The following is a 16,194-nucleotide window of genomic DNA, read 5'->3' as shown; positions in this document are numbered from 1 at the left end:
ACCTGGGATGGGGAAGTTGCAGTGGGCCTAGATTGCACCACTGCACTCCAGCCTGGGCAGAACAGCAAGACTCCTTCTCAAAAAAAAAAAAGCAGTGATTTAGAACAAGCTGCTTCCCATAGGGCTTCAGGTCAGAGCTGCTTAATCGACTAAGGCTTCCGGGATGGGGCAGGCATTGTAATGCTGCTCCATGCCAAGCACCCTGCAGTCCCCTCAACCTTAGCTAGAAACTGCAGGACTCCCATGCTCAGCCTGGGGTCTGTCTCTAGCCTAAAGCCCCAGCAGATGGGGGGCTTCCATAACAGCAATGGTGTGTTTGGAGCCTGAAGGTCCCACCCATCTCCTTATAAATCTCAGAAGTAGGGACTGGCAGGGTGAGAGGTGGCAGACTGGGAGGGCCATCGGTCCCCTGTGGGGCAGTGTGGGATGGGGCACTCCAGGGGACCCTTGGATGGCTTTGCAAGCTCGTGCCCCTCTGGCTTCACTCTGTCCCCACCCATTCCCAGGTGTCCCACAACTCCCAGATCTGCTCCCTCACACCCGCCTTCCTCATTAACAGCAGCAAAATTAGTTTTCTTTATTAAGAAGGAAGGACCTTGGAAAATGGAGTCATTTAGAAAGCAGCTGGGGTGGCTATGGCTGAGTAGGGAGAGCACCCAGATGCGGCAGGCTGGTACTTCTGAAAAAGGGGGGACTCCGCTGCCAAGCCCCCAGGAACCACCTGCTCCAGAGGCGCCTGGAGGGGCCTCAGACTGCCATGGGGTTTGGCCTGGCCCCTAGATCCAACAGAATTGTTCCCCATGCCTGCCTTAAATCTCAGGGATTTGTGAAAGGGGCTCTGGGGCTAAAAGGGGTGGGAACACCACTTACCTAGGCCAATTTAAAACAACACTGGAGACTCAGAGAATGTCCCGTGCTAAATCAGGGAGGAGCCAATGGGTTTCCCTTCCCAGGATCACCAGTGACTCTTGGAATGGGACTGTGGCCCTCCCTGCACCCCTCTGTGCAGGGCTAATGTTTGAGCCAGGTTGGGAGGAAAAAGGATGTTGTTAGGTTAGGATGTTTGCTCAGTGTCTCTGCCGCAAACAGAAGCCCCTGGCACAGAAGTCTTCCATACTCCTTAGGCCTCTTTCCCACGGGCTCTGTTTGCCCCTCTACATGTCCCAGTCTCTGGGACATCCTCATCATAAGTCTCACTGTCTACATAGAAAAACCAAGGTCCCTAACTCTTTATGGCCTGTTGAATATTTCAAGTCTGCAGGCAGACTCTCCTCCAGAGAGTGAGGAGGAAGGTTCTTGGCTGGAGGGACCACTGCAGGTCATACGTGGACTCTGGTGCCCTCCCTCTTTGTAGAACCTCAGGTGGATGCCTGTGAGCACAGAACGGCCTGTTTCGACTGGTGCAGTAGTGAGGCTGCTGTCAATGGGAAACACTGATGCTTACAAGTGCTGCAATGAAAATGCTGGCTCCCACGTACATAGGTGCTTTGTATGCAACAAAGTGCAAATTCTTCCAGCAGCTCCACGAGATAGGTATTATTATTATTATCTCTGATTTACAGATGAGGAAAGAGGTTGAACAACACCTCAAAGCTGGTCAGTGACAGAGACAGGATGTGATCCAGGCAGTCTAGCTGAAAACTCTGGGCTCGTTCCGTGCTAAGACTTCTTTCTCAGTCCACAAAGGGTTAACGCCATAACTTCCAACCTGCACTGAGGACTCTCAGGCCCTGGGTTCAGGGCAGGAAGGCAAAAGTCCCCATGTTTGGCCAATACTGGCTAATCCTGTTGCTCTAGTTAAAAAGGAAAAAATACTAGCTAACTTGAGCTAGAGGGGCTTGGTGCTGTCTGGCGGCAGCAAGGGCCAACCGGGTGGGTGGAGGAGCAGGGAGTCTCTGCTTGTCACCAAGTCGCCTGTGCCCTAGCATTCAGAAGGGTCACTGGCTCCAATAGCCTCCTTTCACTGATGAGGAAGTCAAGGCCCAGAGAGGGCAGGACCTTGCTCAAGGCCACAGAGCACAGGTATGGCAGAGTGAGCTGAATCAAATCCTGTAACCCCAGAGTGCCTCATGCATTCCTATCCCCTGGGTTCCTCTGGCCCAGCCTGAGGACCCCCAGAAAGTCCTGTGAGGCAAGGTCTGACTGGCAGTGGTGGGAGCGTGAGCTCAGCTGTGCAGCTTGTTTTTCAGAGAGGCCCGTTCTAACCCCAGTGGTCATGATGCTCTCTGTGAAGGTCCTATGGGGTGCAAGGACCCCTCCCCATAAAGGCCAGTGTGAGTGGCTGGGGTGCTGTGACCCTCTGTTGGCTGTCCAGGCACTGCTGCTTGATCCACGGTGGTGGGGTGGGGGTGGCAGGGGGGAAGCACTCCTGAGGCTGCCCTGTCATCCTGGCTGCCAGACACCTAGCCCCTGGAACCAGGGGACCTCATAGGTCAGGGAACCCAGCCTCACGCCACAGACAGGCAAACTAAAGTCCAGACACAAGACAGAGAACTTGGCTGGGTATGGTGGCTCACACCTGTAATCCCAGCACTTTGAGAGGCTGAGGCAGGACAGCTTACACTCAACAGTTCAAGACCAGCCTGGCGAACATAGCAAGATCTCATCTGTACACAAATTTTTTTTTTCTTTTTTTTTTTTTTTTGAGACAGAGTCCCGCTCTGTTGCCCAGGCTGGAGTGCAGTGGCACGATTTCAACTCAGTGCAAACTCCACCTCCTGAGTTCAAGGAATTCTCCTACCTCAGCTACCCGAGTAGATGGGATTACGGGCGTGCACCACCACGACCAGCTAATTTTCTTTTGTACTTTTAGTAGAGACAGGGTTTCACCATGTTGGCTAGGCTGGGCTTGAACTCCTGACCTCAGGTGTGCTTGGGATTATAGGCATGAGCCACCATGCCTAGCCCCATCTGTGCAAAAAATTTTTTAGTCTAGTGTGATGGTGTAGGCCTGTGGTACCTAACTACTTAGGAGGCTGAGGTGGGAGGATCATTTGAACCCAGGAGTTTGAGACCATCCTGGGCAACACAGCAAGGCCCCACCTTTAAGAAAAAAATTTTAAAAATTGGCCTGGCATGGTGGCAGGCGCCTGTAGTCCCAGTTACCCAGGAGGCTGAGGCAGGAGGATCGCTTAAGCCCAGGAGGTCAAGGCTGCAGTGAGCAATGATCGTGCCACTGCATTCCAGCCTGGACGACAGAGCAAGACACTGTCTCTAAAATTTAAAAAAAAAATTAAAAAAAAAAAAGAAGACAACGGGTGACTTGCTTAAGGTCACATGGTGAATTACATTAGTCCCACAAAGCAACTGAGTTGTCTTGAAAAGCGTCCAGCCTGCTGGCCACAAAGCAGGAGGACAGGCTGTCTGGGGAATGCTGGAGAAGGGGTCTCCACTCCTGGCAGGGGGCGGGACCCGAAAGGTCTTTCTGACTGTGACCTCCTCTGAAGCTGCAGGGCGTCCTCGTTGGGGAGATGAAGGAGAGGCCTGCTGATGTGAAACCTGTTTTCTCCTGGACCTGCTCTCCCACTGTCTCCGCTGTCTTCTGCCGTTCCCTAAGCTCACGGGAGGGAGAGGGTGCCCAGAGGGGCTGCTCTGCCCGACTACTGGAGGAGGAAGGGCCTGCTTCTGATGAGGAAGTGGTGGCCCGGGGCTTGTGCGGGCCCCTGGGGCAGGGCCTGGGGGTCCTGTGATTCCGCATCCTTAAGTCTCAAGATGTGAAGCAGACGGGAGGGCAGGGCCAGGTCTGGGGTCACTTTAATTGTGCCTGAGCTGCTTAGAAGCGAGTATGACAGAAATGTGTCCATTTGCTGCTCGGGGCTAAGTGATTTTTAATTTATATCCTCAAAGTAAGCCGGATCCAGAGGAATTTGGAGTTTGCTTCCAGAGGTCACCCAGGGGATTGCAGCAACCTGGAGGACTCGGGCTGACACCTGGATAGGGAGGGTGTGTGTGCTTGTGTGTGGGGAGGGGACAGCTGTCTTGCCCCACCTAGGTCCCCTGGGATCTACCTCCCGCATCCTGTTCTTCTCCATGGGGCAGGGCTGGGGCTGAGGATGCCTGGAGAATGGGGCACTGGCAACAGTGCCCAGAGGCTCCCAGGGAGTCTGTGGAACCAGCCTGGGACTAGGGTAAGCTGATCCCCCTCCCAGTGGCCTTGTTTGTAAAATGGGAGTGGTGACTCCCTGCCTACCTCAAAGGGTCTTTATAAGGATCCAAACAGACAGTGCCTAGGGAAAATACCCTGAGCACTGAAGTGTCGTTTATGACAATCCCCACTACCCCCCACCAAGCCCCTTCAAGCTGCTGGCTCTACTGAGCTCTAAGGGAAGCTAGACTCAGGTCTCTGCAGCTGTGGCCAGGCTGCAGGAGTGGGGGCCATTCCACCAGGTGCATGCCTTACACTGGAAGCAGGGAGCAGAGGCCCAGGAGAGTGGGCACTGTCTACACAGCCTCCCCTGCCATGGATTCCTCTCTGTCTGGCCAGATCCCATGAGGCCCTCCCTGGGCTCCCTCCTCCAGGAAGCCCTCCATGATCCCTCCATCCTGCCCTCCAAAGATGCTCCCTTCAGAGCTCCTGCCCCCATACAAATCATAGCCCGTCACTCTCCTGCTGACAACCCTTCAAGGGCTCCCCACTGCCCTCCAAATAATGCCCAGACTCTTCTCGCTTGGCCTGTGGGCCCTGCATTAGCTTGTTCCTCTGCCTCATCTCACATGCTTCTCCCTTCCCTGGGCTCCAGCCACCTGAGCCTTCTTTCTGTTCATGAACACAGCAAGCCTCAGGGCCTTTGCATTAGCAGTTCCCTCCGCCTGGAGCACCCTGCTTTCTCATCCTCCCAAGGAGGTCAACTCCTCAGGAGACATTTCCTGCCCTGTGCCCTTGCCCCTTCTCCCAGAGCTCTGGCATGTGTCCCTGTTTGCTCCTTTGTGGGTTAAATGTCAGGCTCCCCCTGGCAGGCCAGCCCCTTGACAATGGTCCCTCCGGGGCCCAGCACAGGTCCTGGCCCCCAACAAGAGCCCAGTGAATGTTCATGAATGAATGCATGGACAAGAGGACTGAGGCAGAGCCAGTTCCTGGTTCATCCAGGCCGGCGAGGGCCACTCTCTGATTCAGTCTCGAGTCCCCACATCCTGGATAGACAGGGTCAGGTTTGGGGCAATGTGCTGGAGACTGTGGCAGCCTGGCTGGCCACATGTCATGCAAGGTCCCCACCTCCTCCATCCTCCGCTGGGGTGGAAGTGAGGGGGCCTCTGGCAACATCTGTCCCTGCCCACAGGGCTTAGCCTAGAACCAGATCCCCACAAAGAGGATTAGGGGGCTGGGGGGAGGGAGAGGGGAGCCCATGGGCTGAAGGATGAGGAAGACTGGGCAGTGCAGGTGGCTGCTCGATTTGGCCCGGTGGCCTGAGGGAGCCAGATGGTGCTGGCTTCTGACAAGCAGAGCAGCCCCAGGAGGGTCCTGGCTGCATCCCTGTCTGGCATCCCTAATGGCCAAGGGCATCCCCTCTGGAGACAGGCAGGCCTCGGCTGGAATCCCAGGCCCACCTCTAAGGCTGGGCACCTTTGGGAAGTCAGTCACAAGTCTCAGTTTCCTCCTCTGTAAAATGTGGGGGAGGGTTGCAGGCCAGGCTCACTGAGGGGATTTGGTGGGATGGTGTATTCTGTGGGCCGGCTCCCCGCCACGCACAGAACAGATGCTTTGTCACCATAGCCGTGTTGCCGCTATTTCTTCCTCTCCAGGCCAAGGCCATGTGGGCCTTTTGTCTCCTTCCAGCTTTTCAGGAAGCCTGGTGCCCGTGGGCCATGCCCACTGTTCCCGCCTGGCCCGACATCCTCCTGGTCCCTCCTCTCCCAGCCTTGGGATAGGCGGGCTCACCTGCCATCTGTTTACCCACATTCCTTTCAAAGAGGACTCAGGGCCTTCTGAGCAGCTGCCCTCCCTGGTCATCACACTTATGGACACAGGCCACATGGCTGGGGACATTCCCAAGCTTCGAGTGACTTCCATGGGGCCCTGTTGGCTGGCAAGCTCCTTAGCCTGGCCGATCACACCACAAACTCTGGACCTGGCCTCTGCCCAGCTTGCAGCCTTGACCCTTCCTGTTCTCTGGGTTCTGTCGGGCGTGTGGCCTTTTGCAGATACTGTTCCGTGTGCCCTGAGCACTCCTGCTCCCCTCTGCTGCTTGGCAGACTCCTGCACGTGGAGGGTGGCTCCTTTCCTCAGTTTTCCACGCCCTGCCCCGCCACCCAGCCAGTTCAGGATTCCCTTCTCTGTGCTGCCTTCACTGTGGACATGATTTTCTGTCACTTCTTTACACATCTGGCTCCTCCACTACAGAGGACACCAGGCTCGGTGAGGCCTTATTCATCTTCAGTTTCCCTGGACTTAGCAGAGGGATCATATATGATCGATGAGAGATCAGTGCTCATTTGGCTAGATGGATGGATATAAGAGGGGCTCAATCAATGCTTACCTGAATGGACGGATGACAACAAAAGAAGCTCCATGCATGTTTGCTAAGTGAATGAATGAATGAACGACTGGATAAAAAATGGCTGAAAACCCTTTGAGAGTTTCTCTACTGTGCTTATGATGGAACAGTGACCTGCAAAGTGAGCCCTGTGTCTTTTTCATCAAGTGTGGGAACCCACACAATCCCTAGGGACTGTGCCTCCTCATCAACTCCAGGTCCCCTGGGGTGTACACGTGGGGGACACACCAAATAGGGCCATCACCCCAGCACCAGTGTCTTCCCAGCTCTCTCGCTGGTGTCACCTCCCAATGTCTGACAACCTCTCTGAAATCTGGACAGGCACGCTAGCACTCGGCTGACCTTCCTGGGCAGGAATGCAGGCAGACAGGGTGCAGACTCACCGTCAAACAGCCCATCAGGCTCTGCTCGAAGGGCCGCTGGAAGGCCCGTGGGTCTCCACACCAGTCCAGCAGCTCCGTGGCGGCATTGTGGAAGTTGGCGGGATTCTGTAAGTGCTGTGGGAAAGGAAAAGGAGGCGGCTGAGGCTCCAAGAATGAGGGTAGCACCGGCAGCGTGTGGGGGTCTGGGGTGGGAAGACCCCAGCCTCACTGGGGAGGAGGTTCATGGAAAGGGGTAAAGGGGTAGCTGGGATCAGTGAGTTTCCTCATGCTCGATTTCACCCCCTGTGCTCGGCATGCCTGCTCCCACCGCCCCCCCACCCCCACCTCCACTCCACTCCACCCCCCCGACTTCCACCACCTCCACCCCCACCCCCACCTCCACTCCACCCCCCCACCTCCACCTCCACCCCCACCCCCACCTCCACCTCCACTCCACCCCCCCGACCTCCACCCCACCCCCACCTCCACCTCCACCTCCACCCCCATCCCCACCCCGGTGGATTAGTAGCCCCATTGCAAAGACAGGAAAACCAAGGTCTAGAGAAGGCTGATGACTAATAGCAGAGTGCTTTCTGGATGCTGGTGGGGGTGGCGGAAGGTGATCCCTGCAGGGTTCTGGGAGTTCTCCCTCCCTGATCCAGGACAGGCTGGCCCTGGAGATTCCTTCCTGACTACCCCCGACTGCCCTGCCGCCGCCATCAAAGCCCAGGACTGGGCTCCCACCAGCTCTGGCTTTGGAGCCTGCTCTGTCCTAGCCACATAAGGTGATGGGTTGGGGGAGGCCACAGCCAGCTGGGAGGGTGGAGGAAGCACACGTGCCTGGACTGTCCTCCCACTAGGGGCTGCTATGTGTGACTTACTGGGCCCTGTCTGGATCTGCTCAGAGGCTGCTGGAATGGTTGGGGAAGTCAGCCTGAGCTCAGGGCCCTGCCAGGCAGAGTCTGAGTCGATGGAGACTGAATTCTGGTGCCAGGGTGCTGGGCCTCCTGGTTCTGCTTCAGGCCCAGACTGCAGGGCTGGTGGGGTGGGTGAGGTGCAAAGCAAAGGGGTGGTTCCCATGCCCCCCTTCACTCTTATCCGTCTCCCCAGGCCCTCTGAGTTGGGTACTGAGTCCAGGAGACAAAAGATGTGGCTAGGGGCAAGGAGCAGATTAGGGGCAAAGGTGAGATTCTGGGATGGGGCTCTGGCCCAATTTGGCTGTAACTGACTGTCTCCTCCTGAAGGACCCCTGGAGGGTGTCCACAGTGCAGGAGTGTGAACCACTGCAGAGATGATGGCACCTCCTGAGGTCCCACTGCCTTGGTGCTGGGAGAAACAATAGAACAGGAGCCACCCAGGGCAGTCCCTCCATTCGACCTGCAGCATGAGCCTGCCCCAGAGCCAGGGCAGGGAGGGGTTTAGGAGCCACAGGGCCCAGAATAGGCAGGGGAGCTATGGGAGTCCACACTCTGCCTTCACCCCCTTTCAACCACTGACCTAGGATGGTCCCCTCAGCTCTCTGAGCCTCAGTAGCCTCATCTATAAAATGGGGATATGACAGAACATGATTTGGTGGTGGGGTTTTGTTTCTTTTGCTTAAGGTTCCGTGACTGTTGCTACAATGTGGTTCATGCAAGGAAAGATATTTAAAAATGGGTGGAGGAAAGTGAAATGAAGGAGAATGTCCTCCTTCCATGGAAGTAAAGGGAGAGAAAGAGATGTAGGAGAGAAAGAGGGCAGGCAAGCAGCAACAAAGCCTTCCGTCACGGGGCCGTGGTGAGGCTTAAACAAGATGAGGCTTATACAGCCCCTGGCAAAGTGCCTGACGCATGGGGTGCTCCCACGTGGGGCTGCCCTTGGCCCTGACTCTGTCTCCCAAAGGCTCTCCTGGAAGTACAGCTGCACGTGGCCGCTCTCAGCCCTGGCTCCTTCTGCAAAGGCAGTGCTCCCTGCATTTGAATTGTGTGAGACAGGAGTAATTTCAACATAGAGAAACAAGCCCTTTGAGAGGGCAGCGGGGGGTCCTCACCTCTGCCTCCTGTGCCCTTTCTCTAAAGCATGCCCCTCAGAGGCCACAGGTGGTATCTAGGCTGCACGTGGAAAGCCATGCAAATCAGCTGATTCCTGCCCACCAGCCACCCCTGCTAACCGAGTTGTTCTGTTTATTTCAGTGATGTCACACCAAGTTAGCAGGGTCAGGAGCCACTGCATGCTGCCTCAGAGCTGCCTGCCCCCAGCTGGTCACAGCACCCCACTTTGGGGCTCTGGGTGCAGGGGTAGCCTCTGAGGTCCGTCTCAGAGGCCCAGTCTGCTTCTGGCACCTGAGTGCCCAGCCTTCAGTATCTCACCAGCCTTCAGAGCTCACCCCAGACAGCTTGTGTGGCCTGTAGGCTGTGGGTACACTTCATTGCTGAAGAAAACATCAAGTGTCCCCTTTGCTGGCTTTTTTTTTTTTTTTGACAGGGTCTCATTCTGTCACCCAGGCTGGAGTGTAGTGGTGCGATCATAGCTCACTGCAGCTTCAATCTCCTGGGCTCAAGTGATCCTCCCACTTCAGCTTCCCAAGTAGCTTGGATTACTGGTGTGCACCACCATGCCTGGCTACTTTTTGTTGTTGTTGTTGTTATTTTTTAACAGAGACGACGTCTTGCTATGTTGCTCAGGCTGGTCTTAAACTCCTGAGCTCAAGCAGTCCTCCTACCACGGTCTCCCAAGGTGCTGGGAATACACTGCTGGCTACTGTGCAGCTCTTTGGCCTTGGCCAAGCCCCCTCCCTTCTCTGTGCCCTTGTCACCTATTTCAACCATGAGGTGACTGAAGTGCACAGAGAGACAAAGTGATCTAGTGAAATAAGCAGGACAGACATGGTCCAAACCCCATCTCAGTTGCTGAGCCATGCAGCCCAGGAGACGTTGCTGCACATCAGACCCCTCATCTGTGAAACGGGGTAGTGATGGCATTCAGGGCTGCTGCAAAGTTGAGAAACGACAAGGAACTCATTACAGAGCAGGAGCCCAGGGAAGACTGCTACTGCTATTGATGCCAGGGCCCCTCCATGGTTCCCTGTTTCTCTTGTGAGCCTCCTGAGGGGAGAAACAGCCTCCTGTTCACCTCTGGAACCCCAAAGGCTGGCACAAGGCTGAACCCCATGGGAAATGATTGGGGAGCAGTTAACTGTCCAAAGGATGGTGAGCCTGCTGTGTGGGCCAGCAACGTGGCCACTGCAGAATGAGCCCCAGTGGGAGGTGGAGGGAGGGGCCAGGGAAGGGCAAGGGTGAGCTTGGCCAGCCGTTGATGGGCTGGGGATGGGAGCACACATTTGAATCATAGGCAGAGGCCTCCCTAACTGTGGCTGTTACTGTACACTATTACTCTGTCCCCCACCAGAAAGCCTGCCCATCTCTATAATTCGTCAGAAGAGTTGGGCTATATCCAATGCCACTGAGTCGGCTGGGGCAGGAACAGGGCACACCAATGCCTTGAAATGATGAATTCATCTTATCAATCCATCTGTCCACCAGTCCATCTGTGAATCAAATGATTCATCCATTCATCCATCTATGCGTGTATCCATCCTCCATCCATCCATCCATCCATCCATCCATCCATCCATCCATCCTAAATGAATCAATTCATCCATCTGTCTGCTTGCCAACCCACCCATTCATCCATTCGCCACTTTATCCACCACTCATCCATCCCTTCATCCATCTACCTATCTACCCATTCATCCAGAAGTTAATTTATCCAGCCACCCACCTATCTGTTCATTCATCCATTTATCCATTCATCATCTATACACGTCCACCCACCCACCCATCTAACTATCTGCCCATATGTCCATCCATTCATTCTCTTATGTATCCATCTATCAGTCCACCCCTCTCCTCAGCCCACCCAAAATAGTTGGGCCCCACTCTGAGCTGAAAGCTATGCTAGACTCTGTGATTTTGAGATGAATATGGCATGTCCTTTGCCCCCAAAGAGCTCAACCTGGTGGGAGACCTGATGTATTCCTACAGGGCCCATAGCTCCAGAGAGACAGAGGAGAGTAGGTGAGACAGCTGGGTGCCCAGGAAGTGTTCAAGCTCAGAGATGGGGTACAGATGCTCAGAAGGGCCCCTGGGGTTCAGGGCAGCTGCTGAGCAGGAATGAGCTGATTTGCAGGGCTCTCCACGTGGAGCTTGGATGTGCCAGTGATCTCTGAGAAGGGCATGTTGCAAAGAGGGAGCACTGGTTCTCCCAGTACCAAGAGGCTGAGAAGGGGCAAAGGCAGCTGAGATAGAGGCTGTGAGGGGACATGGGCAGCAGGGTGCAGAGGGTGGGGGTTGGTGAACGCCAGCAAAGGCTACAACCAAGGTGAAGGCAGGAAGGGAAGGCTGTGTGGAGAGGTGAGGGAACCACAGCCCCTACCAGCCCGAAGTCCGCACAGCCAACACATCCGTCATCTCAGCTCGTGCAGACACGCTTGCCTTTCTCTTCTGATTAGGTTACAGGATGCCTGAGAATCAACAGTCCCCAGCCAGCCGAGGCTGACTTCTAGGGCAGCTGTGGAGCAGACAGATGTCAGCACTGAGCTGTGTCTGACCGGAGGTGTGGGAGGAGGGGCATGGAGCATGCAGGGAGCTCTGGATGGCCCAGGAGGTATCTGGGCACACTCACAAATGCGCCACTGCCTGGCTCAAAAGCAGAGCCCTCTGTGTGTGTGCACGCATGTGTATGCCGGGGCAGGTGAGGGAGGGTGGTGCGGGCTCTGGCATGTGCTGGTTGAGTGTGCATTAATTATGATGCCCATTTTATAGATGAAGGGAAGTGAAGCAGCAACTTAAGGCTGCATAGTTTGTAAGCAACGGAATGGTGACTGAGCTGTGTGCCATGCTGTGAGGGGCTTCTGGTGGGCCTCTGCCCAAGATGGACCCAGGGAGGGCCAAAGAAGTCAGGTGCACCCTGACCCCTGGTGATACGGAGTTAGGTGCCAAGAGGAAAGAGGCTGAGAGCAGCTCTCGGCAGGAGTGGTGTGCCTGCCACGCAGAGGGTCCCATGCACAGGAGGCATGAGCATCCCACTGGAGGGCGGGGCCACTGCCAGCTGAGCCAAGGGTGGGAGAAACGGAGTGAAAGGTAAAGCTAGGAAAGAGCCCTGCAGAACCCTGAGTGGGAGGAGGGAGTGTGGGGGAGGAGGGAGTCTTGGCGTCTGGTTTCTATTCTACCACAGTGAGCAGAGGCGCGTAATTGCCGTTTGGGAGAGCCATTTGGGCTGGGTTCAATCTGTAACAAGCCTTCTTCAATTTCCTCTCTGCAGACCCTGCACGGACTTCAAGTCTGCTCTGCTCGATGCTAATAGGAGGACACACAACCCTCGTTCTGGAGGAACAGCCTCAGTTCCACTGGGCAGGCACCTTGGGGAGGCTCCATCTGGGTCCTGGCCCTCAGGGAGGGAAGGCTGGGTGGGTAGGGGGCTGTGAGCTCTGCCTGGCTGAAGCCCGGGGGCCAGCAGCCCATGCTGGTTGCCTGAGCTTCTTGCTAAGGTGGTCTAGGCCAGGGGCCCGAGCCCCAGCACTCCCTTCCCTGTCACTGACATACTGAGGACAATGGCCGCCACTGCCATTAGCTGATCACCCACCACACACCAGGGCTGGGCTACGTGCATCATCTGCACCATCCTCATAGCATCCTACGAGATAGGCCCCATTTGACACATGGGGAAACTGAGGCTCAGAGAAATGGAGGACTAGCTTGAGATCCCACCGTGGGTCCATAAAGGAATGAGGACTTGGGTCCAAGGCGTCTGACACCAAAGCCCGTGCCCCTCTTGCTGTACCTGGTCCTTCCTGGAGTGAATAACATTTGTGGGTCTGTGCAGGGAAGCTGCCAGCCTGGGCTGTGGGAGCTGGGCCCAGCAGGTGGGTATGTCACTCCTGGCCACCGCTTGGGGGTGCCCCTGTGAAAGGTTCCCCACCTCCCGGCAGTCCAAATAGAGGAACTCCTGGGCAGCTTGCCTCTTGGGCTTGGTGTGAGCTTCAGCAGGGTGGGGACCACGGCACTCTCTGGAATTAGGTCTTCCCAGCACCAGAGGTGCTGAGTGGACTCAGGATACCCCCTTCCCCTCTCTGTACTTGTTTCCTTTCCTGTAAAATGATATGATTTCCTAGGACCTCTTGTCTTGTGGCTTTTTTCTTTCTTTTTTAAAAAATAGAGATGGGGTCTCCCTATGTTGCCTAGGCTGGTTTCAAATTCTTGGCTTCAAGTGATCCTTCTCCCTTGGCCTCCCAAAGCACTGGGATTGCAGGTGTGAATCACTGGGTCCAGCCTATAATGGGTTCTTATTTAAAAAAATATTTTTAAATTTTCTCAGCTTTAATTTGTTTTCTTTCTTCCTTCCTTCCTTCCTTCCTTCCTTCCTTCCTTCCTTCCTTCCTTCCTTCCTTCCTTCCCTCCCTCCCTCCCTCCCTCCATCCTTCCCTCTCTCCCTCCCTCCCTCCTTCCTTGTTTTTTTTTTTTTTTTTTTTTTTCTGAGACAGGGTCTTGCTATGTTACCCAGGCTGGCCTCAAACAATCTTCCTACCTTGGCCTCTCAGAGTTCTGGGATTACAGGCATGAGCTGCCACACCCAGCCTGTGACTTTTTTTTTTTTTTTTTTTTTTTTGAGAACAAAGGGATAGGGAGCTTAGTTCCAGGGAGGGAGGTGGTGGGACAGAGATGGAAGTGCCAGGTGCATCACTGCATCCTTACACATAAACAGAGCCCAGAGAGGCCACAACACTGGCCCAACGTCACACAGCTGGGAAGGGTGTGGAAAGGGACAGGGCAGCATTGGCACTGAAACCCAGCCATGTGATTCCAGCATTAGGCTGGTCAGTGCCAGCATGCCAATAATGGCCTCAATAGGTAGGTGGTCAGGAGGCCCTGCCATCGTCTCCAGCCAGCACCCGCCAGATGCCCTGCTGCTGCAGCACAGGCCTGCTGCTCTGCCCGCCCCATCTGCCCTGCCCTTGGAGTGTGCCTTGCCCCACACCCACCTGCTTGATGCACTGCAGTCGGTCATTGGTCTGCTGGATGTGCCTGTCCATAGAATTCATTCTGGCCGTTTCGCTAGGTTCTACCCGAGAGCCATGAACGTTGTCCAGCCTGCGAAGAGAAAGGAGAGGGTGTCACTGGATCACGCCAGGCCTGCCAACCTTGAGCAGCCTCCCAACTGCCCTCTGGCCACAACACTGGCAGGTTCCAGAGTCCTTTGCTGGGCCCTGTGGGGCTGCACCTGGGGTACCCCACTGGGCTGAGGGCAGGAAATGCTTCCGGATGCTTTCCATGTGTGGCACATGTGAGCACTGGGCAGGCATGCCCACCAGGGGATAAGGAACTGCACATGCAGGTGCACACATTTCTTTTTTTTTTCGAGAAGGAGTTTTGCTCTTGTCACCTAGGCTGGAGTACAGTGGCACGATCTCGGCTCATTGCAACCTCTGCCTCTCAGGTTCAAGCGATTCTCCTGCCTCAGCCTCCTGAGTAGCTGGGATTACAGGTGTCCGCCACCACACCTGGCTAATTTTTGTATTTTTAGTGGAGACGGAGTTTCATCATGTTGGCCAGGCTGGTCTCGAACTCCTGACCTCAGGTGATCCGCCCACGTCAGCCTCCCAAAGTGCTGGGATTACAGGTGTGAGCCACCACGCCCAGCCAGGTGCACACATTTCTGTACGTGCATGTGTGTTTTGGGTGGTGGAGGGGGTGGCAATTCCCCTTGGATTCCTGGTTCGGGGCTTGGCCCACGTGTGTGTGCGTGTGTATGTGTGTGTGTGTGTTCATACATGTGCATGCAGGGGGACCTTCCCATATGATGACCTTCAGTGCACATGCACATGTGCTCTGAGTGGAGATCTCAGGTGGCACCTGCCCTCCCCCAGTCCCTCAGGCTTTGAGTTGTTCATAATTTACAAACCACTCACAACTCTGTTTTTTTTCACTTTGCCCTCCTGGAAAAGGAGGATAAGAATGAGCACCACACCCATTTTCTAGATAAAGAAACTGAGGCTGAGAGACAGAAAGGGAAAAGCCAGGGTGGCACATCAAGCGGTGTCTGAGCCCACACCAGGAACCAGGGTTCCTGACTGCCAGCCCGCAGTTTCCACTGTGCAAGGCTGACAGTGCAGGTGCAGGGATGGCTTGGCACTAGGCTCACCCTTCCTGAAGTGCGGGAGAAGGGAGTGCTCAGGGCCAATTAGCATGAATGGGACTTCCCTCTGGATGACAGAGCTAAGCGGAGGAAGCTCCTTCGGCTCGAAAAAGGCCCAAGCTCCGGGAGTCCCCAGGCTGCTCCAGGGAGGCCACACAGCAAAGGCAGGGATCTAGGTAGAGAGAGGAAGGACTGTACAGCCCTAGTCCACCCACTGTTAGGGGTCCAGGTCCTTGGGCCAAGGCAGAAGTCTGCCCGCTGCCAGCTTGATTTGCCCTCCTGCCCCCAGTGGACAGTTCAGGCTGCAGACACTTGGGGCAGACCCAGGGTGCTGGACAGGAGACCTGGGCCCTAAGCCTTCTCTGCTACTCTGCCACACTCCCCACTAAAGACCCCTCATCTCTGGCCATGTCACCCAGGACTTCTCACGTGCTGGACACCTGCATTCTCTCCTTTCCTTTTCACACACACCCTGTAAGGCTAGGATCATCTCCATTTTACAGATGAGGAAACTGAGGCCCCAGATGTGCCAAGTCCTCGCAGCTGGTGGAACTGTAGGTTGTGTCTGCCTGCCTGTCTGCCTCCTACACACGCTTGTTGAGGGAACCAACACCATTGCCTGGCCCCATCCTTTGGAAGAAAGTCCTGTTCCTCCTCCAATCGCTTTAAAGAATGTGTAGCTCTTGCTGCAATTATTATTGCTCCATGTGTGTCTGAAAAGGTAATTAATTTGCATGGTTCAAAAATCAGAAAGTCCACAAAGGTATCCAGTCCTGGGTCCAGGCCCCGTCCCCAGTCCCCTGGTGCCCTTTCTAGGAGAACCAGTGCCATCAGTCCCCCTTCTGGAGAGTCTCATCTAGAAGCAAATATCTACACGCACTACTTCTTGCCACATTTTTAAAAACATAAAATAGTAACATTCTATACACATTATTTGGACGTTGCTTTCTTCCCCCCCCCTTAATGATACATCTCAAAGTTTATTCCACATCAAGACACAAAGAATTTTTCTTTTTTTTTTTTTTTGAGACGGAGTTTCACTCTGTCACCCAGGCTGGAGTGCAGTGGTGCAATCTTGGCTCACTGTAACCTCCGCCTCCCGGGTTCAAGCGATTCTCCTGCCTCAGCATCCCGAGTAGCTGGGGCCACAGGTGCTGCCACTATGCCTG

The 16,194-nt window shown here is 55.1% G+C and overlaps 1 protein-coding gene across 4 annotated transcripts in view; it reads right to left on the bottom strand.

Annotated features, from left to right (window-relative positions):
* ZMIZ1 (zinc finger MIZ-type containing 1) overlaps positions 1-16,194 on the bottom strand; it is a 245,141-nt gene that overhangs the window by 99,012 nt on the left and 129,935 nt on the right. For all 4 annotated transcript variants that reach the window (XM_030797701.1, XM_030797705.1, XM_030797704.1 and 1 more), the window contains exons 5-6: positions 13,872-13,980; positions 6,875-6,988 (exon numbers count right to left, since the gene is read on the bottom strand). In XM_030797701.1, coding sequence (XP_030653561.1) covers positions 6,875-6,988; positions 13,872-13,931 — 174 coding nt within the window. In that variant the 5' untranslated portion in view covers positions 13,932-13,980. The remainder of the gene's footprint in view (positions 1-6,874; positions 6,989-13,871; positions 13,981-16,194) is intronic.

This window comes from Nomascus leucogenys, chromosome 18 (assembly GCF_006542625.1).
Source record: "Nomascus leucogenys isolate Asia chromosome 18, Asia_NLE_v1, whole genome shotgun sequence".
Lineage (NCBI taxonomy): Eukaryota > Metazoa > Chordata > Mammalia > Primates > Hylobatidae > Nomascus > Nomascus leucogenys.
The sequence above is the reverse complement of the archived record's forward strand: the minus strand, read 5'-3'. Positions and strand labels throughout refer to the sequence as shown.